This window comes from Sceloporus occidentalis, unplaced genomic scaffold (assembly GCF_023333645.1).
Source record: "Sceloporus occidentalis isolate IW3139 unplaced genomic scaffold, rSceOcc1.0.p SCAF_4, whole genome shotgun sequence".
Classification (NCBI taxonomy): domain Eukaryota; kingdom Metazoa; phylum Chordata; class Lepidosauria; order Squamata; family Phrynosomatidae; genus Sceloporus; species Sceloporus occidentalis.
The window spans coordinates 12,151,799-12,178,755 of record NW_028316984.1 but is presented as its reverse complement, the minus strand read 5'-3'; the positions used below and the strand labels follow the sequence as shown (position 1 = coordinate 12,178,755).

Here is a 26,957-nt window from a genome sequence, read left to right as displayed (position 1 = left end):
AATGTGTATGGAGCAATTCAGCCTCATAACCACTGCAACATATAGGTTCTCATTTCTATCTCACTCCATGACAAGTGGCTATAAGAAGTTAACATGAAGCTTATTGCAATTAATGGATTTCAACCATTATCTAAGGACAAACTCTAATAAAATGGAGAGGTCTCTTTCCATCTCCACAGTTAGTTCTCAGATCTAGCTCTTAGTATTCTGTTTGCTCTCTGTCCTGTATATTTTTGCTCTGGACTCACCTGCTCTGGAGCTAGCCATTCTTAGCCCCACATCAATACCAGGAAAGATTAAAGAGCAACTCATTAGACAGCTTGTAAGCATTTAAATATAAATGCCATAATCACAAAAACACAACATGGGTTTCTCAAAAACAAGTAATGTCAGACTAATCTTATCTCTTTTTTGATAAAATTACCAGCTTGGTAAATGAAGGGAATGCTGTTGATGTAGCATGCCTTGATTTCATTCAGGGTTTTGACAAGGTCCTCCATGATATTCTTGCAAACAAGTTAGTTAGGTGGATTAGTAATTGGTTGACTATTCAAACTCAAAGGGTGCTCAGCAATGGCTCTTTATCTTGGGGAGAACTGACCAGTGGGGTTCTGTCCAGGCCCAGTGCTATTCAACATCTTTATCAATGACTAACATGAAGGAATAAATGGCATGCTTAACAAATTTGCAAATGACACTAAGTTAGGAGAAGTAGCTAGTGCCCCAAAGGACAAGATCAACATTCAAAATGCCCTTAATAGATTAGAAGGCTGGGCCAAAACTAACAAAATGAATTTCAGGAGGGAGAAATATAAGGTACTATACACTATATACTATAGTGTGTTTTTGACCTACAGTAGGTTTCACAGTCTTGGAATTGTGTCAAAGATGCCTAACATAAATTAATTAAAATAATTTCATTCATTTAAAAAATATTAAGAGGTACATGTTAAGGCCCTCATAGTATGCATGCCACATTTCAGCTGTCCAGGTTTCAAAGTCTTGGAACTGTAGCAGAGATGGTCTCACATACACATCCTCTGTTATTTACACATCAGCGCTTTGATGTCTTCTCACTGACTGCTTAAAAAAGTTAGAAGGCATAGAACACCCACACTGATGAGATTTCCTAGTCATATCTATGTTAGAAAGCATGTGTGTCTGTTTTAAGTTATACTATTTTCAACCATCAAAAAAATTCATCAAATAATGTGCAACCAATTAATAAAAGGAGGGAGTACATTACATACATCCTACAATTGAGAAAGGTATACTGAAAAAATACAGGTGATGTCAAAGTAATTCAACCATCAACATGGTTTCATAATGGATGCCCATTTTAAAAGGCAGACGTTGCATGCAACTCAGCCCACATGAACTACTATTGGCATAGTAAAGTTACAATGATATGCAATTAATGATGCCATTCTTTTCAGGGTGGTAACACAGGGGGTATTACCAGCCCATTATAGATTTTATAAAAGTCAGTACTCTTTCCATTATTTATTACTTCTCTTCAACAAATTGCTTGCTAACTTAGCTATACAAATATTGCACATTGTTAACATAGAAGAAAGTAATTTTTCACTGTATTGGTGAAACAATGCTACTTTATGTTCCACAGGTATATCCCATTATAAACCTGTAACTGATTAAAAAGATGTTCCAGAGAACAAGGTTTTGATTTTCAAATATATGGATTAATTTAAAATATATCTTTTAAAATGTAGCATGCAACTGCAAAGGCAAAGCTGCCATTAATTTCAGTAGGAGCATTTCCTCAGCATGAATGCAACTTAACACCCATAATCAGAAATCTGCAATTAAGATAGAGTCAGAGCAAAGAATTTTATGGAACAGCATCTGAGCTGGGAGGCATTTGGTCATTCTAATGCCTACAAACTTTTTAAAGGCTGTAAAAAAGGTTTTGCAAAAACGTGGCCATCTGTACCAGACAACAGAGTTTCAATGCTAATATAACAGAAAACAGAGTAACTTCTAATCTAAAAAATCAGAACAATGGCATGGGATGAACATATTTAATTGATTACATTACATGAACATATTTAGTAGCTTTAAAGGGGGAAAGGGATAAAAGGTGGGCTAAATCTACTTTGCTACTTCTGTGAGAAGGAAACTTGACAACATTAAATATTTAAATGAGACCTAAAAGGTAGGAGTCACATTTGCTATATTCTTCTTCCTACTGTTCCCAAACTGTTCCTGAGGACTCACTAGCGATCCACAGAAAACCCAGAGAAGATTTTCAGGGGGCACAGTGGGCAAGCCAGAGAAAGGGGAACTGGTCAAATTAATCTCCTCACCTATACCAGAAGAATCCTGTAAGCTATGGACCAATAGCTACAGCTGACCTCCAATTCTATCAGTCCTAAGCAGACTGGCAAGAGTGAGGTGCAATAGAGTCATTAAACCCTTCCCCTACTCTGCTGTTTTTCTACACAAATCACTCCTCAGAAGCTGCTATTTTCATTGGGAGGAGAGTTCCTACTGGCACCAGTAGAAGGATGATGATGATGATATTTATTCATATCCCACACTGGGATTCAGAGCAGCTTACAATATTAAAAAAGTACAATTAAAAACATACAAAAATGATATATTAAAACAGAATTAAGTTACAATTTTTTTAAAAAATGCATGTTAAAAGCTTGCTTCCCAATGTAAACAGCAGCTTGAAAGGGGGGAAATACTCCTCCTGTTAATACTTTTGCTCCTGCAAAAGCTACCAATGGAATTTGAATAAGTCACAATGAAAACTAATTAATACTTCATCTGTTTGTACAAGTGCTTGTGCATTGCAACAAAGATCAGTAGTTGGTACGTGCTTCAGTCAGAATTACATTATCATGTTACAATCTGGACCCATAGCAATGTTTCACAGTTCTTCAAACTGCTATCTAGACAAAACATGAAGCCAGATTATTCCAATTCATTTCCCTTTGATATTTCCAAGGAAGCCTGTATAAAGTGAATTGCTGTATCTGCACTGACATCTAGTGAGGACAAAAATTAACTACAGGCACATTTTGGTAAGTCAAAATCTTTGCTGTTTTCCTCATAACTGAACAATGCAATAAAAATACAATGCAGTCACTATTGATGGCTTCTTTGGATTCATATGCTCTCCCACAGAGCTTCTAAAGACTGAAAAGAAGGTATAGGAAAAAAATGAAGAACATAGCTTACAAATTGTGCTTGACAAGACATGTACCATATCTGAAGAGGATATTCCGCCAGTACATATGTATAGGCTGAAATGCAAGGACTTAAAAATAGCAGCAAGCAAGAATATACTAGGAAAGGAGACAATGTCTCCTATCAGCAAGAAAGATGTAGTCAGAAGACACAATTATGCTGCAAATTCTGTAATCAGGGAATAATTCAAAGATAATTTGCATTCCTTTAACGCAGCAACAGGATTCTAAGGCTAATTTTGCCTCATGCAGCTTCCACTTTCCTCAAAATTCTCATCACTTCTGAAAAAACAAAAAAAAAAACAACCCTCATGTCAGCTTCTGTACATATTTATGTGGCTGCTGTGTCTCTTCAAGTTGTTTCTGACTTATGGGAACCCTAAGGCAACTCTTTCATGGGGTTTTCTTGGCAAGATTTGTTCAGAGGTGGTTTGCCTTCTCCTGAGGCTGAGAACATGTGATTAATGCTACTCCCAGGCCAAAAGAAAGTTACATCAACACAGCACACAGAACGTATTATGCTTGTCTGAAATACACAGTGTTATGTGCATGCTAATATAATATAATATAACATAATATAATACAATACAATGTAATAATAGTGGGCTAATCAAAATTGTATTTGCATAGTGATGCTCAAACTGTGGACCTTACACCAATATTTGAGTCAGATTATCAGGCTCTAGCCAAGTCAGATCAGCAAGGCAGGCAGCCTGAGTAAGCAATGCAGCAGCAAACACCCCATATGCAGGAAAAACAATTCTGTTTCCTACATCTACAAATACTAGTGTTAGTGGAGAATAATAATAATAATAATAATAATATATTTAGAATGCAGAATAGCAAACAGCCCTTAGATGAAAATGAGCTGACTTCAAGCAGGATGTTTAAAGACTACAGCAGACCTGCCCTGCCCATTTTTTAAATTAAAAAACCCTTAGGGCATATGGCTATAAGACCAAGATTTACCAGGAACATGGCCTACCTTGCCCTTGAAAGTTTACTTGCAGCATTTGGGTTGAGAGAAACATTGCTTAAAATGCCAGATACATTAAGCAGTATATATACAGAAAGGAAGGAAGGAAGGAAGGAAGGAAGGAAGGAAGGAAGGTTGATTTTGTTGTCTATTCATGTAGTTTAAAAAGAACATTTTGGAAATGTTCATAACCCCTTTTTGGTTTTTATCCTGAATAATTCTGCATCATTTATGTGCCTCCAATTTATGAGACACAGTGTATACCAAGTTAGATTCAAAGAACAAATGGAGAAAGCTTTATCTGACTGGCCCTGAGAAGATCCTCTTCATGAAGAAAAGAAAGGTAGTTCTGAAGGTAACGTAGGGAGAAGTAGAACCACATAAAGTCTGCCTGCCCTAATTTGAGCCTCCATGGATGGCCCCATCCCATCCCCCCAATGGCAGTGTGTGCATGTGGCCATGTCACCACAGCTGCATGTGCAACATACCACATATAAAACCAATGGGACTTGAGGTCCCACTGTTTTGGCATCCCGGGGGGGGGGGGGGCACAGATAAAAATAGACAACTACACACTACCCTGAGCCCCTGGAGGGAAGATGGGAGATAAACATTACAAGTACATGCATTAAAAATAAATTAGTACAGTCTGCCCTCCCCATACACGGGGGAACCATAGGAAATAATGGGGCATGTGCTCATGGTGGCGCACGGGGCACGCGGCGCAAGTATGTGCCCCACTATTTCTGCCTGGGTTTGCCTTCCGCGTAAGCTCAAAGCCGTGGAAGGAAAGCCCGCCTATAAGGAGGGCCGACTATATGTAGACTTCATGAATAACCTTGAACATAATAAAAATCTCACAGAAATAGAAAGCTTCACACTTATACAGAAGACCAAATTCATTAAAAAGGATATAGCTGTTGGACAGTTTTCTCTTTAAGAATGCATTCATTCATGGTTTCGTGTAATTATCAGGAAGAAGTTTAGTACAAATGCAGTACCCTGGGTATTTGGGCATCTCTGCCCCCTCCCTTTTAGAGATCTTGCTCCTAGATTAAGAATTTACTAATATTGCCATTACACAAACCATCAAATGCATATGTAACATGTTTGTTTAATTTTACAGCAATGCAAATGACTATATTCATGACTGCATTTTTAAAAGGTTGCTGTTGCAAAAAGAGGAACATTATTTTTATTTATGAGATATGCATATTAACTTGCATATAAAGAGAAACTGGTACAGAAATTATAAAACTTGAAAATGAAATGTTCAGCTTCAGTGGATAAACATTAGCCAACCTCATGATTAGTATGCATGTTAACAGTGGACCATTTGAGTATTGGTTGTTGTCAGTAACTCAGCACCCTCAAACCATTTATTAAAATTCTGAAGAGACATTGTAACTACTATCAACAAGTCTGCTACTACAAACCAGATGCAGAGCTTTATTTTGACTGACTTTCAGACAGGCTACAATCAATTCACTTAGCAATTGCTAATTTCAGAAATCTAATAATTTGATCAAGAAGAATGCTGAATTCTGCCTAACTCTGGAAAGTTGTCCAAATAATAATAAGTCCCCAAGTAAGCACAGAATGTATCAATGGAAAGAAGGTGTTGAGTAATTCTGCCTTTTCTCTGTCCCTTGTTAGCATTTTGCTATATTCTCCATGTAGTGGCTCTACCATTTCCTTCTTTTTTTTTCTGTGAACATACCCAAAAAAGCCCTTTTTATTGGTCTTGACCTCTCTAGCAAGCCTGAGCTCATTCTGAACTTCAGTTTTTCTGACTTTTCTGGGTTCCATGCCACTCTCACTGTGTAACCCTCAGATGCTGTCTGAGCCACTCTCCATTTTCTCTGGCTCTATCTTCAATACTGGTAATTATCGCCCTCTCAGTTCCTCTATATCCAACCTTCCACCCCTTCCTTTCTGACAGTCCTGTATGGTTCTTAAGGCCGCACTGATTTTGCACGTTTGTGTGAACCCTCATACATTTTAAATAAAACCCTTCTATTCACTGAAACTGTACTGCTTTCTGGAATTAGTATGGGCACACATATGTGAAAAGATCCCTGAAGTTACCCTCCTCTTTCAGGCTTCCTTTTGTGCTATAATTTCCCCAGCATTTCAAGGAGATGCTGGCACTGCTCATGGGGACTCCCAATGCCCCCTCCACCTTTTTGGATAACAGCTAAACAAAAATTTGAAAAGATTAGGAAGATTTTAGAGTTTTAAATTCCTAGTTTATATTCCTTCTTGTCAACACTATCGTCATAGTTTTTGCTACCATTGTTGAGCAACAAAGAGAGGCAGCATGCAGTGGAAGGAAAAGCAAGCATTGAGAACCTCCTACAGTGAAGATGGGCTTAAATTGTCATGAAGAATCATGACACATAGTGTAGTAAGCCAGCAAAGAATAGAGATGATAAGTGGAGGAAATTTTTAAAAAGCTAGTATGGAGGGGGAGAGAAATTTGGGAAAGTAGCCAGTGAACTAAAAAAAACCACTGAAATAACTATGATCGAATGAAGGAAGTTCAGCGTAACTCCACAAAGACAAGTGAGACCTACTGATTAAATAGTCTTGCAACAGGGTGACACAATCTAAATCTGATAGAGAAAAAACACCACATTAACATTAAAATAAAAAAGCAGAGAAAGCAAAGAAAGAAATAACAGCATAACACTAACTAATTAATAATCAATTGCTTTGCAGAATCTTTGCAGGTATGTCTCTGTAGCTACATGTTCCAATGCTACTCACAAAAAGTATAAGCAATGCAGTCCTCCCAGTGCTGCTGGAGAGCAGGGGGATGAGTGGGGATGCAGCCAGATATTTATTTTCCTGTAGCTGGAATTGCTTGAGGAGACCTCCAGGGATCCTGAAGATAACATGCTTGTAATCCATCCAGTTGCAAGAGAACAGCTGGATGCACCTCTACTCATCCTCCATTATTCATGTCTTGGTGGAGGGAATGAGCTGCTTATAAGAAATGTTTTGGAGGGGATTTTGGTAGTTTGATAGAACAGAATTCCAACCTCCTCACACCACAAAGTGAGTGAGTGTAGTTCATGTACAGGATGCCAGCCAATATATGTTCATATAAAAAAAAGTATTACAAAGAGTCCTTCTTGATACATCACCTGATGTGTCCACCATGATAAACAGGTTCATGAATTGAAAGCTATTCACCCATAGAACACTAATTATTATTAACTGCAACTATCACGGTACATATGTGGCCTACTGAGTCCAATCAGAACACGAGTTTTACACCCTGACGCAAAGTTTCAGATCCAGTTACCCAAATTTCAGGACAGGAACAGTTAATAACTTGTCATCTCAACTCCCCAACAGGCAATCCTGCTACGATAAGAGAAGTAAGTTAAGCAATATTAATAAGGAACTGGTAAACCTTCCCATGAACAGATCATGGTGTGCAGATTTTGCATTAACAATTGACATTTGGAAAGGTAGTAAGCTGCATATTGGGTCAAAGCAGTAAACACCTTATTTGGCTTTCAAAGGAAAATGACTTTTCACATAGTTCTAAACATACACTCATAAAGGTAAATCTAATATAAAATCGTGGCAGATAATCTATAAGAATAATATCTACAGCTCTGCAAATTAAAAGCATTTTGCCCCCCCGCCCCACCCCCACCACACACATACACGCACACACTGTTTTTCTCTGGTTAGAAAACTAGAAGGTGATTTTATCTTTTAAAGTTAACCAGTAACCGAATATATTAATGAACACACCCATCCTATTCTTCAGTGCATAAAACTGTAAATGAGTACATGAAAGTACTTTTTTACTCCAGAATAAAAATTAAGTTTATTCCCCAAATGTAAATACCCTCATCATGGCAGTGTTTCTATTCCTCTTCCCACACTTAAAAAACCCCCACAAAACATTATGAAGTTTCTTTTGAGTACAAAGCAAGAAGATATTGAGCCCTGGTGGCGCAGTGGTTAAATGCCTGCACTGCAGCCACTCACTCAAAACCATAAGGTTGTGAGTTCAAGACCAGCAAAAGGGCTCAAGCTCAACTCAAGCTTGCATCCTTCCCAGGAAGTCGCTAAAATGAGTACTCAGATTGTTGGGGCAAATTAGCTTGTAGTTGTCAACCGCTTAGACACTGCTTAGGCAGTATGAAGCAGTATATAAATGAAGCATGTTTGTATATAAATGAAGCATGAAATTATCTCAATTAACATTATGTAATTCCTCAGTTTGGATAAGCATTATCATTATGGGGCAATTTTAACAACACTTTCATTGATCATGTATATCTCCAGTTACAGACAGCTAGCAGTTTCCCTTATTAATTCACATTACTCACTGAGGGACAACTGGAAACAATTGAATCTTACTGGCTGTCCCAACTACATCAGATCTACCAAATGTAACCACTGGTACTTTCTATGATATTAGGGTTTTATGTAATGATAGGAGGACTATGTGGCTTGTCTCAAAGCAGGAAAGAAAGACTAACCATGGCTTTCCCTGAGACTCTCCCTAGTATGGGTGGACAACCACTGCATAATCAGTTTAGTAAAACCAGCTCTTAGAAAAACCTTCCAGTGGGAATAAAAACAGCCCTGGCCTAAAGAACCCCTAATTCTGACACCAGCTGAGCTGAAGTAATGTCCAACTGGAAAATTTTCTACGATAGGTCCTTCACAAAGACCATGTACCTTGGGGACCTTATGTAATCTCACAACAGTGCCTATGCACTATTAGTGGCTTAAGCAAGGAGGTTCGCCTGAAGAAACACTGTACATATGGATGTAAGGAAAGAGAAGCACCTATTTTCAAGCTATAGAGACAATTGAAAGCTGCCTCTCGAAGGCACTGGGATGGTGGCACTTCTCAAGGCCCTTGTATAGCAAAAGTAAGCATCTGTAGACAACAAGCCCCATTGCTTTCAATGGAGGCATGTACACAACACTGAGGACAATGGGACTCATCTCCCATTTTTCCTTATCTACAGGAGGGTCTAAAACAGATTCCCCCACAGATACGAAGGGCACACTGTATTTCCAAAGTCCCAAACTACAGGATCTGTTCCAGAAGCCCCCCCTCCCCCGGCATAAGGGGAAAAATGCAGATGCCCAAGCCCTATTCAAGTGAATGGGGCTCGTGTCCGTGGCGGTGTGAGGCGCGAGCGCCATTTCCTTTTCCATTGCGTGGCACTGCTCCTTCCAGTGCAGCTTCCAGCATATGCTGGAAGCCGCGTAAGGTGCACCCGCGTATGACGCGGGCGCACTGTATAAAGATTCTCATCAGTCTAGGATTTTTCCTGTCAGTTTTCCCCCACACTTGAAAAACATGTTTTCTCCAAACATGTTTTTCAACCATTTTTCAAATATTGCCAAATGTTTTTTCATGCCTAAAGGAAATACAATCTAAGCGTCAATGCTTCCAGCTCTTGTTATGTTGCTAAAGCAGTATATTTTAGAGCTTTCACTTAAAAAGTTTGGTTCTTCCAAAGTCGGATAATTTTAGCATACTGTAGCAAAGTAGAACAGACAGATTAGTTGATGTTTTCATTTAGCCCTAAAGCAAGCTGTTGGAGATGCAAGTTAAAATACGAATATAAGTTACTTCAATATGATTGGCACATCAAGATAGTGAGAAGGGAAGGGGAAAAACAGGTTAAAGAAAAAGGAAAAAATGTAAAATATTATATTATGATCATTAATTTTCTACAAAGTAAGGATTGCACAGTTCTAAAGTATATGAATACTATTAATTCCCAATTCAGTATCTAGCCAAAAATTAAACAAATCAGTTCATTCTGTCATGCCATCTGTCACGTAATTTGCATTAGACGCTGCACTGCAGACTGTGCGTACTTTGAAGTACGAAGTCATTATGTTATTGGCAAGTCAAGTAGCACCACACAAATAGTAAGCTGCTTACTTTTTATTAAGTGCAACTATGATAGAATTAGGCTAGCAAAGGAGAATGAGGAGCAACACAATCAATATATCAGAAATATAAATAGGGACCACAACTCAGAGAGCTCCTCTAGGCAAACACAGAACAGTTCAACAGCTCCTGCAGGAGTCAATACTCTCCAGTGCAATATAACAGAAAGGGGGGAATCAATGTCTCATGGAGGCTTGCAATTTACCAACATGATTTTCTATGCTGCGATTAGGGTGGGAGGGAGTAAGCAGATTGTTTCATATCTGACCAATCATGTTCTCCATTGCTTGTCAAAGAGTTTTCACATGGGAACTCACCAGGCATCTGCTAATTTCAAGGGAAAGGGAAATGCAATGATTGCTCATAGCACGACTGCTAAGATTACTAACCAGAGACTAAAACGAAGCAACAACAACAACAACTCTTCCAACATTCCACATATTTATATTAGTATAAAGCAAATATAATGGACAGTGTTGTACTATGACATTCTACAGCTGGAATCACAGGATCTAGTGGAACTAGGAGGGAGTTACTTCTTTCCTATTGCAGGCACCCTCCCTACTGTTACCTAAATTGCAAGGGTCTCCAATTGTACTCAATGGGGAAATTGATTTAGCTCAATAGGAAGCAGTGAGAGGTCTTCGATAACAGAAAACCGAGATTTTAAGCCTTTGTGTACCAGTTCTGAACCCAGAAAACTCCAGAAGCAGATTCCAAAATAGTTTAGTTTATTTATTAAAGGGGAAATCAATGCTCACAACATTCTAGGTACACACACACACACACACACACACACACACAAAAGATCTAAGGTATATAAAAAGCTGGTACTGCATAGCAAATTAAAGGATTGCTATGAGCAATGCTTACCAGTTCCAGATGCCAGGCTCCAATTTGGGAGAAAGCTAGGAGTTGAATATAACTTAGTATGCTTGCTGCGTGGCAAAGACAGCAATACTGAGGGTTTTTGAATCTTACAGAGTTTTGCCTGTTTGCAACTGGACCGAATTACCATTGTTCAAGAACATGTATTTGTAGCAAGAAATGGATCCAAGGGCAGTGTTTTAGGAGTTAAATGGCTTTTCCAAGAGAGAAGAATGAAATGAAGTCACTGTATATTACAAATTTCTCTCTTCCTCCTCCTCTTTTCCTTAAAATATTGTTGTTATTGTTATTGTTATTCACTCCACCTTTTGTGGTTTAGAAAGCAAGGTGGTTTACAACAGATTAAAAAACTTAGTTAATAAAGTCGCAGAATATCAAAGTTAAAAACTGATTAAATTAGAGTAAAATTAAAACCAGTTAAAAACATAAACCATTAAAAAACACAACAGCATAACAAAATAGCAAACAGTTCTTTCTGTGCCACTGTTGGAATTAGAGATGAGTGGCACATGTTTATTTCCTTCTTGGGGACCACCATGTCTTATACTCTGCAGCTGGCCCTCTCTTCAGCCATGTGACTCTCCAAACATGACAGACACCCAACATCACCCCCCAGCCAGCCATTCTGACACCTAAAAGTATTCTATAATAGGGGTAGTAATTATGTTGTCCTCTAGATATTAAAATGAAACTACTAGGAGACCAGCCTATCCAGTGGTGAGGAATGATGGATACTGCAGTCAGCAGCACCCAGAGGGCCACAATTCTCACATTTGCACTAGGGACAGGAAAACCTATTTAAATTTCAGAATAGAGAATAGATATAAGCCCAGATTGTGTCAGAAGATGCCTTTATGGGTCCCAGCACCAGAAACTCATTATAGAAGAGAAAGAACAGACAAAAAAGAAGGTTGACTTATCAAGATCTTTTGGATAACTGTCAAGGATAATATAAAATGAAATCAAAGTGACAACTACTTACAAAGAGATATTTTTCAATGGTACCCTTGATTTTTTCTCAATTTTTACTGAAAGATTTAAGATGGATAAAAAGAATTATGGCTTTGAACAAAACAAATCAGAATTTGTATTGAAATTATGTACAGATAATGATCAGTAAAATGTGTGGATTTCTGTTAAAATTTTACGTGGAAAAAGAACAAGTGAAAATTGTAGAATAAAATGGGCTAAAATTTAGAAAATAACATACAAATAGGAACAATGGGAAAGGTTAGAATCTAAGGAATTGAAATTTAAATTATGCTATGATCTTAAACAGAATTTTTATAAAACAATGTATCATTGGTATATGACACCAAAGAAAGTGTTCAAACTGTGAAGGGACATTTTATCACATTGGGTGGACATGCAAAAAGGCTAAAAAGTTCTGGGTTCAAAAACATATTTTGATGCAGAGGATTTTAAAGGTCTAAAGCTAAATACATCTAAATACATTTAATACATCTAAAGCTAGAACTTCTTCTTTTTGGACAAATGGATAAACAGTTGAAAAAGAATTATGGAAGATTGCTCCAAGTCATGACCAAAGCTGCAAGACTGTTATATGAATAAAGATGAAAGACATTTACACTACACACTAAGGAAGAATGGTTATCAAAGTTGAATTAACAAAAGGAAAAATTATCTGTTTTGATTAGAGCAGAATCACTAGAGACCTTTTTTAAAGATTGGAAACCCCTTATACATGTTTTGCGCAAAAAAGAGAACTTGAAAACTGTTGGTTTGGAAAATTAATATGATTTTTGCTATTGGAAGAAGTGTAGGATGTAGTAAATAACAAGTGAGGTATGATTATATTGCATTTATATATAACACTGAAAAGAAAGCTGAAAGACAACTTTTTCCTTAGGTTTCTTTGTTTTTAATATTCCTTTTCTTGTTATTCTTTCTTTTCTATTTTTTTCTCTGTCTTTTCTATTTTTTCCTTAGATATTTCAATTTTTTATTATATTTGGAAAATTTTCAGTAAAAATAATTTTAAAAAATAATCACTTGTTCATTTGCTATCTTGAAAACTACAGTCTGCCATTCCTTTATACGGGGGATCCATTCTGGACCACCCGTGTAAAGGGAATTCTGTCTATGCTCGAGCCCCATTTAAATTAATAGGGCTTGTGCATGCGGTGGCACGTGCGCACCATGGGTGCACGCCCCATTATTCCTTATGGGACGGGCCGCCCCTTCTCCTAGCGCGGCTTTCAGCGTGTACTGAAAGCCGCGTAAAGCACACCCATGTATGATGCAGGCGCACTGTATTATGTTTCTGGATTTCTTAAAATTCTTTCTCACCCTTAAATGAGACATCACTGAAGTTCACCCGTTAAGCATCTATTCTAGTGTAAATTCTCCAAGAAAGAAGAATTTCAACCAAGGGCATCACTAGGGAGGTGCGGGCCGCACCAGGTGACACCTTAAGGGGTGTGTGACACCACTGTTCCCAAAACACTTGCCATTTGGCAGAAATGAGGTGCTGAGTTCACTTGTGTCCCTTTAAAATACTGAAGAGATTATGTGGGTGGAGTGAGGCTCAGTGGGAAGCGAAAGGAGAGGCCCCAGGTTTTTAAAAAAAATTAAACTTAGATTTTCATGTTTTTTAAAAAAAATATTTTTAAAAATTATTTAAAAACGTGAAATCTTACCAAAATTTCACTTTAATCAAATAAATGTACAGTTCCAGACTCCCCCACGTAAAGCAAATACCACACATGCTGATGCCCTATTTAACTGAATGGGGCTCGTGCATGTGGCGGCGTGGAGGCACAGTGGTGCGGTGGCGCAGCGGCGCATGCATGCCACGGGCGCACACCCCATTAGTCACAATGGGACATGCCGACCCTTGTGCCCCGTGCACTCCCGTGCAGCTTTCACCATATGCTGAAAACCATGTATGACGCGGGCGCACTGTACATGTAAATACATTTAGGCTGTGCATATCATATTGTAATTTAAAGGTACAATTTTAATTTTGCTAGTTGTTTTATGTCACAACTATTACCATTACATTCAGTGACATATGGGATTTATGATTTATGAGTAACATTACTACAGTCAGCCCCCCCCTCCCCCACCGAGAGGTAGGCCTGCCTTCTGCTGCTTTGAGCTTATGCAGAAGGCAAGCCCCGATAAATGTAATGGGGCCTGTAGCCACACCGCCGCGAGCACGTGCCCCATTATTTTCTATGGGGCTTGAGCATACATTATTTTCCCCATACGTGGGGGGGGGGGGTCCAGAATGGATCCCCCACATATGGGGAGGGCAGACTGTACAAAAAAAATCACTAAGGGTTCTGTATGAGTTAACAATGAGTTATTGCACTGGGTGAAACCAACCTAGTGATGCCACTGATTTTAATTATATTTTCAAAGTTAAGGGAAGACTTAAGGTTTTACTTTGGAATTTCATATTAAAGCAAGACCACACACTACAAGGTATTTATAAAACATATGCACCTAAACTCTGAAGCCCACTCAGATTTATATGCAATAGGGCATTTTACAGACTCTTACTTTTAGAATATTTTGTGTTTCATTCCACTTGTTGGTCCACTCTTTGGTAAGCTCTTGAACCTATAAAATAAACAAAATATTATTTAAAAATAAAACCCTGAGTTCACAATAATCAAATATGTTTCTACTCTACTCTGTGAGGAATTCAGTGTCACCTACTAGAAGTGAAAATATATCTTGTTTACACATGCACCTCAGTTCTCTTGCATTAATTGATTTCCAATTGGAACCAGTACCTCCTCTGGTTCCAGTTCTGTACTAAATGTTTAGAGAACAGTATTAAAGGAACCATATATTCAATCAAAATTCCAAGAAGGGGAACATAATCTTTCTTTTTCAGTTAAACACTAGGATTTAGTCAGAATAATCAATTAATAACTGTAACAAACTGGACTTATCATAAATCTCCTATAATTGTTTACCATAATTATTTGGAATGAATATTAATAACATACGAATGAGGTCAACTCAAACTAATAATAAACAATAAAATAATAACAATAAAACTTCGTATACTTTTTCCACAGAAGCATATTCCTGAACATGGCAATGAATGATTACTGCCACATCATCAAACACATACTCCAACTGCAACTTATTTTGACATTTTTATATTAAACAATGATCACAACAGATGTTAGATAATATAATCTCATGTAACCTAAGAATAAATGCTGAATACACTTAAGAGAGAACTGCAGCCGATCATATTTGTCATAGTAACTATGTATTGTATTCCTAGAAAATGTGTGTGTGTGCATGTGCACATGTAGCCTCAAGATCAAATGTGCAGGTTATGCAAAGGAAACAGGGAATTCATTCTAAGCTTAAATGTCAAAACTATGGGGCCATTGAGACGTCAGGTTTTTTAGTTCAATTATGCAAATACTCTCACTCATGCATTCCGGGTTTGCTATTCGCAATATGGAATTGCTTCTATAAGCATCTCTGTGAATTTGGGTGCTCACACATGTCAGCACTCAAATAAAGATGGAGCCGATAATGTGAATATATTCAAAACATGCAGAGTTTTATCTCGGTTTATCCAGGGTCCATTTGCACCGGTTATTCAGTCAGCCGATGATTTTGGCAAAACTGAGTTTTAGCAAAACTCTGGAAACTATCAATCATTCCAAGTTACTGTATATACTCATGTATAAGTCTAGAAATTTAGGTCAAAAAATTGACCCAAAAACCCTGAGTCCACGGTTTAATGTACATCGTGTATCTTAACTCTTATTTAAAAGAAGGAACCATCCCCTGCCTCAAGAGTAAGCACAAAGAGTTATGTCTGCTGGAATTTTGTAAGTTCTTTGATATAGTTTTGTTTTGCTTCATACTTCAGATCTTTTCCTATATGCCACTAAGTTTTGCCCTCGATTTATCCATGGGTCATATCAAAATCCATAATTTCGGCACCAAAACCTGCCCTCGATTTATACATGAGGTCGACTTAAAGTTGAGTATATACGGTAAGTGGTTTTTTTGGCAGTCACCCCCCAAAACCTAATCAGAAGCATTCAAAATGCATCTGAACAACTAAGATTCAACCCAGATTATTTTCACTATCTAAATAACCTCTATGATGGATCATCTACAATTTGGCATACTTAGGAACAAACCTTACTCTTTTGCACATGCATGTGTGTGTGTGTGTGTGTGTTTACACATAGAGAGAGAGAATTTTAGCAAAAACAGCAACTAGTAATATATCTTTTGTTGAATGCAAACACTGTGTTCCACCATTTTTATTCTATTTCTTGTTTATAAACTTTATGGGTAATAGCTTTTACTAAAGGCACCAGACATCTTAAAATAAGTAAGAAATAAGCAATATATTTACCAAGATTTAAATATATCGTAGACAGACACTGATGCTTTACAGACCGGCCAAAAGGGTTGTCTGCCAACACCCTCATTTGCTGCGCGGAGGAGTCTCAGCAGCCAAACTGCACGACTCCTCTGCGCCGCAAAAAGAAGCCACAAAAAGCGGCTTTTTGCGGTGCCATTATGATGCCATAAAGTGCCATTGGCGCACTTGCGGCATCATAATGGCGCCAAGACATGTGGACACTAAGCGTCCGCTACGTCAAGATGGAGGCACCTATGTAGAATGGGCGCTGCCATTTTGTACGTGCTCGGCGTGTACTAGGGTTGGGGGCGTCCGGAAAGGACGTCCCTTTCTAACCCTAGTATGTGCCGAGCACGTACTATCGGCGCGTGTAGAACATGCCACTGTAATCCTATGCATTTTAATCTGGAATTAAATTCAACCAAATTCAGTGGGATTTAGCTGAGAGTACACATTTATATGGTTATTCTGAAGGTGATGAGGCTTAAATCATTTCACAAACTAAAACTTACTCTTGCTTCATTTTGCTGAAGTTTTTCTTCCATACTTAATGCTGTTGGAGAATCCAGAAGTGCAATCTAGACAGATAAAACACACATAATTACACAGCAAAATATAAACTATCTTGTGGTGCATTTTATACCACTGTACTGATACAAGCAGAATGAGAGAGACAGAGATTCCAATGAAGTCTTAAAAGAATGAAAGACAGTTTAGTTTTATTTGGATAAACAATGTCATTGGTTGTAACTGCGTATCATAGAAAATGAGTGCTTCTATATAACTTCAAGAGTTTCCTTCACACTTCAGGAAATGAGAATTACAGTCAGATAATTTGAGAAAACACATATGTAATACCTCTTAGATTCACACACATTAAATAGTACCTTCTTATGTATCCCATTTCCTAGTCATGCTATAGAAAAGGCTGGGCAGACATCTCAAATGTTCATTTTATCTGTGTCATTTCTTTCACTGCTTCCTGCTCCTCATCATCACTGTGTCCAAATGTCTCCTCTCCAGCCCAGCAACATTTTCTTTTCCTTAGTTCTTGTGATCTATATGTCCTCCTTACATGCAACCCATTAACATTTACACATCCTTCAATCTCTATGTTTTACCAACCTATGCAACTCCTTGATCTGTGTTTTATTATTTGAACTCCCTCATTTATATTAATTTTTCACTGTCCTTTCCCCATAACTAAGGTTAAATAAGGCATTATTATTATTATTATTATTATTACTACTACTACATTTATTTATATCTTGCTCTTTCCCCAAAACTTGGACTAAGGGTGGCTCACAACATGTATGTTTCAAACTAAGGAACGTGGACCTGCTTAAAGATTTTCTTTTCTTCTGCACTGTTTTGTGTGTTCGAGGGCTCAGCCATTCCACTGAGGAAGGCATGTTTTAATACAAAACAAACTTGGTTACAGTATTGTAAAGCTACACTGAGCCTTTTCTAGGTACTGAATCCCATTCCCATGGGATGTTAGATTAGCCCCATCCTCTCTGACAGGCAGGTAGGGAGCAATTTGAGACTGATTGTGTTAACTCTGCTTCATGTTAATGCTAGTTTTAATTCTGCAATTGTTTTGTGTGGTATTTCATTTTGTAATTTCAGTTTGGGATTCCCCTTTAGAAGTGAAATGCAATACAGAAATACCTGTATAAATAGAAGTGAAGACTGGGATTTTAAAGGTAAAAAGTAAAGGTTTCCCCTTGACATGAATATCTAATTGTAACCAACCGTAGGGGATGGTGCTCATCTCCATTACTGGGGTGAAGAGCCAGTGTTATCCGAATACGACTCCAGTAGTCATATGGCCAGCATGACTGCACAGAATACTGTTACATTCCCACTGAAGTGATACCTATTTATCTACTCGTGTTTGCATAATTTCAAACTGCTAGGCTGGCAGAAACTGGGACTAGTGACAGGAGCTCACCCCATCATGATGCACTTGGGCTTCGAACTGCCAACCTTCTGACCTTACAATTGTCAGAACTGGCACCTTAACCACTAAGCCCTGAAATGTCCCTGAAATTTTATCTTGAACAGAACAAGAAACACTGTAGAACCATGAAGAACTTTTGTTCTTCCATAGTTATAAAGCTAACTTCCACTACAGTATCTTGGAACAATAACTATTTTTAGTGCTTCCAAAGAATATTAGATTGCAGTTTAGAAATGTATTAGTAACTTAAAGCTCCAAAATAAAGCTTAATTTTTAAGTTGCTTCATGGAACCCCTTTATGAGCAGTGGCCAATTCAGACATATTAGAAAGACACCAGAATCATTTTTATATAAACTCTATCATGTTTCTAATAGACGAGACATTTAGGTTTGTCTTGGCAAGATTTGGTCAAAGGGCTTTGCCTTTGCCTTCCTCTGAGACAGAGAGAATGTGATTTGCCCAAGGACACCCAGTGAGGGTCTTAATCCAATGATCAAACCACTACATCATGCTGGCTCCCAAATGTTAGGCTGTGGCCCTTAAATTAAATGTATACTTTGGGTTGAAGATTATATTCAATCAAGCATCTGAATGTACACTGACAGAGACTGAGGAATTAAGTCCCTTGCTCCTTGGAAAGAAAGGATCCTTTTCATTATTATTTTTTTCATTAGCAATTTTTCTACATGCTATCCCCAGAATTTGAAAAAGCAAAATGTGTATCACAATGTCATCTCAAATGGCAGAGACTGCACTCTGCACATCAAGTTATATACAGTACATGTTTAACCCCTTCATTTCTCATATTTCCAAGGTACCTGGACGATTTATGTAACGCCAAAATGAAAATAGCTTTTGGTTGGGCACAGTAAAATGTATTTTTCTTTACAGGCAAGTAAGGGCACTTTGAAGGAATTTACTTTTAATGTTATCCGATTTCATCCGTAAATGTAATACCAACCATGACATTAGAATAAGGCACATCCTTCCCTTGTTAGATGAAAGGAAAGACTTCCTTTGGAAATACACACACACGTGCGCGCACACACACACACACACACACACACAGACACTCTGTAAAATATTAACAAATATACAAGGTAAAGAACAGCTGAACCTCCTGTACAAGCTCTGTAGCTACATGCAAACATTAATGGGAGAAATATGAATCAATATTTGGACTATCTCTTTCTGAAGTGCCACTGAATATACTCAATCTGTAACTAATGTTTATGTTGAATGGTTGACAAAATCCCACCCCAAAACACCAGCAGAAAGAGAGGTTTCTTCCCTTCCCACTGCAGATCTCTGTGCTTCCAGAAATTGCTCTAGAGAACTTCCCAGACCTTCAACTGCAGGTTTTCAGAGTGTGAGGGCAGCTGAAATATGGAAGATAGATCACTGATTCTGGCAGAAGCAGCACAACTCAGCAGAAATACACTACTGTATCCTGGCCACTAAATATGACTTTATCATTAGCTTCTGTAGCAGCAGAAAGACACCACAGAACAATGCATCCTAGCAAACAAATACATGATGGCATACTATCCCAGGAATATTGATTTACACTTCCAATTCAGGCACCAGATGTGGCACAGCAGATAACACAAAGGAAGCACCGGAGAAATAACGGATGCTGATAGCTCAATACAGGTGTGATGTGAATAGAAATGGGAATAATTCTGCAATGCAATGATTGGGATTAGAAAAAGGCAATCTTTCTTTAGCAGTGGGAAAGGAAATTCTCCACATCTTCCAGCAAGAGATACAATTATGTCAAGATTTTTAACTGACACTTAATACTAAAGGTAAGTTATCAACTGCCCAAAGGTATGAAACAAATACTGTATATCAAAGAAGATTGTTCTACACGCGTCAGTATTATTTTTAAAAAAGCATCCTTCTTAAGACAGAGAAACTGTTGCTATTACTCAGAGATACTATTTGTGTCTCAAGTACAGACTAACCTGATTCCCCTGAGCAAGCAGAGTTTTCAATCGGGCTATCTCTGCTCGAAGCTCACGAATTAGCTTGACATTTGGATCTTCGTTAATAGTAGGCTTGTTGATTATGTTTTTAGCTCGGTTTGCATAACGAAGGGTGCTTAAGGTTTCTCCATAATTGATATCAGCAGGTGAAATAGCTGAGGAAATTGAATTCAGAATTAAGAGTTATATATACATCTGGTTACAGTTAGAAACCCTAGAAGCGGAGAGAAAGTAAAATGTACTTTCTACTGTAAAGATTAGGATAATGTCTCTAGAAAAAATATTCTACACATGGATTTAGCATCAAGTGTTATATACTGAACTTCAGTATGAACTATTTTAAGACTCCAGTGAGAAAATCAAGGAGTTCAGGAGTTCTAAACAGCCTGTAAAAATTGGCTATATATTAAATACTCCACAGTTGTAAGGGCCTAGCTCCCTGTCTCTCCCCATTCAATGAAAAAGAGCTGTCCCGCTTTTAAATAATTCTCCAATAGCTGCCACCATCACCAGCCTCCCTCTTTTGCAACACCCTATTGATTAGCTACAAGGCTGAATGTCGATAACCTTGCCTCTTTTTCTAACTCTAGCTTTCCCCAAATACTATTCCACCTGCCTTCTATGGCACACACTGAGCAGACAAGGAAAGGAGGAGCTCTTGTAGGAAAAGCTTTTCTTCTACTCACATGGCTATATCACATTTCAAAGGTGTCATATACATGAGGTGCATGCCCTTTCAGACACAGCACAAACAGATACAAAAGTAAGCTGCAAGTATCTACTATTCCTAATACTGGCCCAGATGATTTCTTTTTCTATATGGTTTACACCAAGGAAATAAATTCATTCTCAGTGTTATTCATGAAAAGGGGGAATTCCTGTTCTCAGTACAGTGGCACTCCAAAGTGAAGAACAAAAACACAGTCTGAGTGATCAATGCAGTTGGCTGTGAGCTAAAGCAAGAGCAGGCCCTGGTGGTCAGCCACTTTATTCATCGGCTTTGTTTTTCCCATAGCCAGGCACTGCACCAGCTTTTGACCCAGACTTGACTCTCTGTCCCTTGAGTTTAAATTCAGAACAGGACCTTGGCATCATCATCATTCCTCCAAAATCTCATGAGCTGCTCCTCATTCACCAACACATTTGGAATAGGCAGGGATTCTGGCTTGGAGTCTTGCAAAAACCCTTTAGGGCAGCCTCCTTAAAAACAAACCCATTATACACCAAAGACAGTTCATTAAGTATGAAAGGTTTCACTTGCACCTCAGTAAGTTAGCTAAGGACAGGGATACAGCTTGAGTCCATGACCTTGGATACTGTTGGAATGTATTCAAGTTTTCACACAATACAGCATACTGACTCCAGTTTCATCACTCTCATCCCCCTCAGTAGGCTAGTCTTAAGGCTTTGATAGGAAGACAACACTATTAAAATGAGTAAATAGCACCTTTGCGTAATAAATAATTTGTAACATCACATATTTAAAACAAACTCACTTGCAATCATTATTGTTTTAGAGTTTCCTCCTAGGCTGTCTTTCAAAAGCCATGTCAAAACAGAATCTCTGTAAGGCACAAATACTTGCTTCTTCTTGGTAAGAGGGTTTGAGGCATCCTGAGATAAATCAGCTGTGAAATAGGTAAAAAGGAGACAACGTTTACACTTGAGAGGGTCAGATAAGAAGCTCAGTACAGAATAAATTAAAACAACAGACACATACCTAAGGCAGAAATAACATTTCCAAGAGTAACCAGGGATTTGTTAATATTCCCTCCTTCTTTTAATCTGACACCTGTAGCACCAGTGGCATCTGCTCTCTCACTTCCAGCAAGGTCTACCAAATGTATTTTGCTTACAGTCTCACATGGCATTTCAGCATCAAACTTGGCCTACAGAAATACAAAAAACCAAAATGTTCTGAAGTGTTTCTTAATATTGTATTTAAATTGGTCCCTATTACTACAGAAATGTAGGTTTGTCAGTTATACATTTGCATCATCACCTCTGAATAGTAGCTGTAACCGAAACATAAAAGTAATTTGCACACTGGATCAAATGAAAGTGTCTTCATTTTTCTAAAACATCCCTTTGATGGAGAAGCTGGAGTGAAATAACTTGAAATTCAATAAATGCACACCTTCCGTATATATTTGCAACCCTTGATAAAAGCATTTACATTTAGATTCTCATTCCAATTCCGCCAAGAAAGTGCTCCAGTTTGTTCTTATAACAAATTATTATAGGTGATCAAGTTACTTAACCGTGCAGCACACCACCTTCCAATATTACGTAATTCTGTAAAATTCATGTGTCTAGAAATCCATTTGTTTCAAATAAAACTCGCATCAAGATAGCAACCTCACCGAGACATAAAAACCCACCTTATACCAAATCAAACTATCTATCATTGACCAGTGTTGCTGATAACAACTAGAAGGGGCTCTCTAGGCTGTCATGCAGGATTCTTTCCTGACCTATCTGGAGATGCTGAAGATTGAACTTAGGACCTACTGCCTGCCATGTATGTGCTTTAGCACTGAGCTATGTTTGTATTCTCCCTCCCCATTATCGCAGCTTAAGCCACAATGGCTGTCACAAGTAGGCTATCAGAGTGTTATGATCTATTTCTTCTTATTAGACATGAATCCTTTCTCACAGAAAAAGCAGGAAATGCTTTGTAAATAATATTGCAGGGAAACTGTAGTCAAAATAAGGGAAAGAGAGCCATCTCACTCTTTGACATCTAATGTTTTTTAAAGCATGACCAAATTCTGAAAAATGGCCAAGCCCTAGAACTCAAATATGATAAAGAATGGTACACCTTTTTGATTATATAGGCAAGGATGAGCAAAGTTTGACCCTCCAGATGTTGTTGGACTAAGGTTTCCAGCATTCCTCACAAAGGATTAAGATGACTTAGGAGGCAGGGTCCAAGAGCGGCAGACTGTCCATCGCCACTACACAGTACATCTGCTGAGTAAATTCTGTTCGGTATTAAGAATAGGTGGTGGTTGTTTTAAATAAAACACAGCCTACTACACTCATAGAATCACAGATTTAGAATCAAGTCCACCCTTTGCATGAACCAATACACATTCAAAGCATGCCTGACAGATGGCCATCCAGCCTCTGTTAAAAATACTTCAAAGAAAGAGACTCTACCACCCTCTGAGGAAGCAGATCCCACTATCGAACAGCTCTTATTGTCAGGAGACTCTCCCTAATGTTGAGAAGGAATCTCTTCTCCTATAGTTTAAATTCTTTGCTCGGTGCCTTAGTTTCTGGAGCAGCAGAAAACAAGTTTGTTCCATCTTCAATATGACACTCTTTCAAATATTTAAACATGGTTATCGTGTCATATCGTCTCTTATCCAAACTAAACATACCCAGTTCCCTAAGCCATCCCTCAGAGGACATGGTTTTTAGACCTTTTTCCATTTTGGCTGCCCTCCTCTGGACACACTCTTGCTTGTCAATAACCTTCTTGAATTGTGTAGCCCAGAACTGTGAGGCCTGGCCAAAGCAGAATAGAGTGTTCTCCATCAATTAAATGCTCTGCCCCTCTGTTCCCAGTAGTTAATCTCAGGGCTGAAACACATATGAGGCTGGCTTCAGATTCCCCCTGCCCCCTTTTTTCCTTTTTCTTTTGAAGCCAACTGTCAGTATTCCAAATTTGATCAAAGAAACTATATGACCTGGAAGAGGTATGAATGCTTCCTTTGTCATCTTCCCAGTCTAAATAATAGTCTAATACCAGTCTAAATAGGGCATGATGTCCAGACTCTTGACCATTTTGGTCACTTTCCTCTGGACATGCACCAATTTCTCAATATACTTTTTGAATTGTGATGCCCAGAACTGGACACAGTATTCTAGGGGAGGCCTGACTGAAGCAGAACAGGGTGTCACTATTACTTCCCTTGATCTAAACACTATATTTCTATTGATGCAGTCTAGAACTGCATTGGCTTTTTTTAGCTGCCACGTCACATTGTAGACTCATGTTCAATTTGTGGTCTACTAGGACTCTGAGATCCCTTTCACATGTAGTCTTTTAAGCCATGTATTCTTGATCTTATATCTATGCTTTTTTCTGCCTAAGTGCAGTACCTGACATTTCTGCTGAAAAGATACTATTATCTCTGCACAGCAATAACCATAACCAGAACACTTGTGACCTGGATTAGAAATGAAACCAACAGATTAAAAAATTTTACATCAAAAAAGCTTCAGTCAGAAAACTTCACATTTCAGAAACAGTGCAATGAGTTCAGTTCTTCTTCCAGTATTTGAGATAATTTGCTTCTATTTGATTCATTAGGAAATTAATATTAAAAGCCATATTTCAATTACCTTCTCTGATTCAGCAGGAACAACCTATAACTCAATACAAGAAATTTCACATTCACAAATAATTGCTGTTTTATTTTGGATTTTTTACCTGAGTGAAGTTGACTGTGAAAATAGCATGGGATCTGCTGCTAACATCATTCATTCCAGTTGCTGCAGTAGTCCGATTTATGTTTCCTGCTTCCATAAGTTCTTCTACATCAGTATAATTTTGTACTAAATGCTTAGACAAATCTGATAAAAACATAGGTGCATATGAATAATGGGACTGCACAACCTTCATGAAGTACAAGGGCATCCTTCCAAAATTAGGCAATATTTTTTAAGATTTATTTACTTTAATAAGTTTTATAAACTGCAGATGACAGATAATCTTAAAATTGATAGTCTCACAAAGGAAGTAATTCCTCTAAGATAGCACTTGCTGCAATATGTAATACCTGTTTTAAAAAAAACAAAGTTTTTCCTCTTCAGAACTATGGATTAGATAAACACACATTTAATTAATAAAAACTTATTTGCTTCATTAATATTAATTAATTTAAACATCAGGTAGCCCCAAGTATAATTTAATAATGTATTTCAGGTGAGGGTGGGAAATAGAGACCAGGTGTATTTTTACTGTTGCACAAGTGTGGAAGCTAGTTGGGGAGCTTAAGTGACCTATTTGCTTTTGCAGAAGACTTTAAGGCATGTTAAATGCTGACCCGAAGAAAAATCTGCAAACTCCCTAAACATTTAATAAATAATAATAATAATAAATACTTTATTTATATCCCGCCCTTCCAAAAAGATCAGGGCGGCTTACAAATGCAGACAATGCACAGATACAGATTAAAAACACAACAACCGCATCAATACTATTACAAAAAGAAACAATAAAAACAATAAAAAGCCCCGTTAGCCCATCCTCATGGCCACGGAAGAGGAGGGAGGCCCACAGGATGTTTAGTCGGGGAATGCCTGCTTAAATAGGAAGGTCTTGAGGTCCTTCCTAAATTGGGCCAGGGTAGTAGATGAGCGGAGCTCGGTGGGCAGCGTGTTCCAGAGGGCAGGGGCAGCTGTGGAAAAGGCTCTTCTAGAGGTAGAAGCTCGCCTAGCCCCTGGCACCTTCAGCAATTGCTGCCCAGATGTTCTGAGGGTGCGAGGCGGATTGTACGGGGAGAGGCGGTCCTTCAGAAATCCTGGGCCCAAGCCATTTAGGGCTTTATAGGTGATAACCAACGCCTTATATTGAGCTCGGAAGCGTATAGGCAGCCAATGAAGATCTTTAAGTATAGGTGTTATATGGCTGGTCCTGTTCGCACCAGTGACCAGCCGGGCTGCCATATTCTGTACCAATTGGAGCTTCCGAGTTTGGTATAAGGGTTGCCCCATGTAGAGTACATTGCAGAAGTCCAATCTCGAAGTTACCAGGGCGTGTACAACAGTTTCTAGGTCCCTCCGGTCCAGGTATGGGCGCAGCTGGCGGATCAGCCGAAGCTGATAACAGGTGCTCTTGACCGTCGCATTCACCTGAGCAGTCAGATGAAGCGACGGATCAAGAAGCACTCCCAGACTGCGCACGGAGTCCTTCACAGGGAGCGTGACCCCGTTCAGGACAGGTGGAATCACCGCCATTCCCGGACCGGGGGAACCTATCACTAGTACCTCCGTTTTCTCTGGATTTAGTTTGAGTCGGTTTTTCCTCATCCAGTCCATTACTGACTCCAGACAGGCCACGAGAGGAGAGACGCCATCCCCGGTCACTGCATCAGTCGGAGACATAGAGAAAATAATCTGGGTGTCATCAGCGTACTGATAACCCCGCGCCCCATGTCTCCGGATGATCTCTCCCAGCGGTTTCATGTAAATGTTAAATAGCATGGGAGACAGAATGGCTCCTTGAGGGACCCCAGTTTTAAGGGCCCGCTCGTTGGAGCGCACGTCTCCCAGCTGCACCATCTGGGACCTCCCAGAGAGGTAGGACCGGAACCACTGGAGCGCAGTGCCCCCGATCCCAACCTCCGCCAGGCGCCCCAGAAGGATACCATGGTCTATGGTATCGAAAGCCGCTGAGATGTCCAAGAGCACCAACAGGGACACGCTACCCCTGTCGATGCTCAGACGGAGATCATCGACCAAGGCGACCATGGCCGTCTCAACCCCGTGACCCGCCCGGAAGCCAGTTTGAAATGGATCCAGATAATCAGTTTCATCCAAGACCGCCTGAAGCTGGATCGCAACCGCCCTCTCGATCACCTTCCCCA

The 26,957-nt window shown here is 38.8% G+C and overlaps 1 protein-coding gene across 6 annotated transcripts in view; it reads right to left on the bottom strand.

The window, feature by feature from the left end:
• Positions 1-26,957, bottom strand: part of LOC149313514 (kinesin-like protein KIF16B) — a 146,556-nt gene that overhangs the window by 93,529 nt on the left and 26,070 nt on the right. For all 6 annotated transcript variants that reach the window (XM_089519228.1, XM_089519229.1, XM_089519230.1 and 3 more), the window contains exons 7-12: positions 24,800-24,942; positions 22,079-22,247; positions 21,855-21,986; positions 20,338-20,513; positions 16,919-16,984; positions 14,555-14,614 (exon numbers count right to left, since the gene is read on the bottom strand). In XM_089519228.1, the coding sequence (XP_089375354.1) occupies positions 14,555-14,614; positions 16,919-16,984; positions 20,338-20,513; positions 21,855-21,986; positions 22,079-22,247; positions 24,800-24,942 (746 nt within the window). The remainder of the gene's footprint in view (positions 1-14,554; positions 14,615-16,918; positions 16,985-20,337; positions 20,514-21,854; positions 21,987-22,078; positions 22,248-24,799; positions 24,943-26,957) is intronic.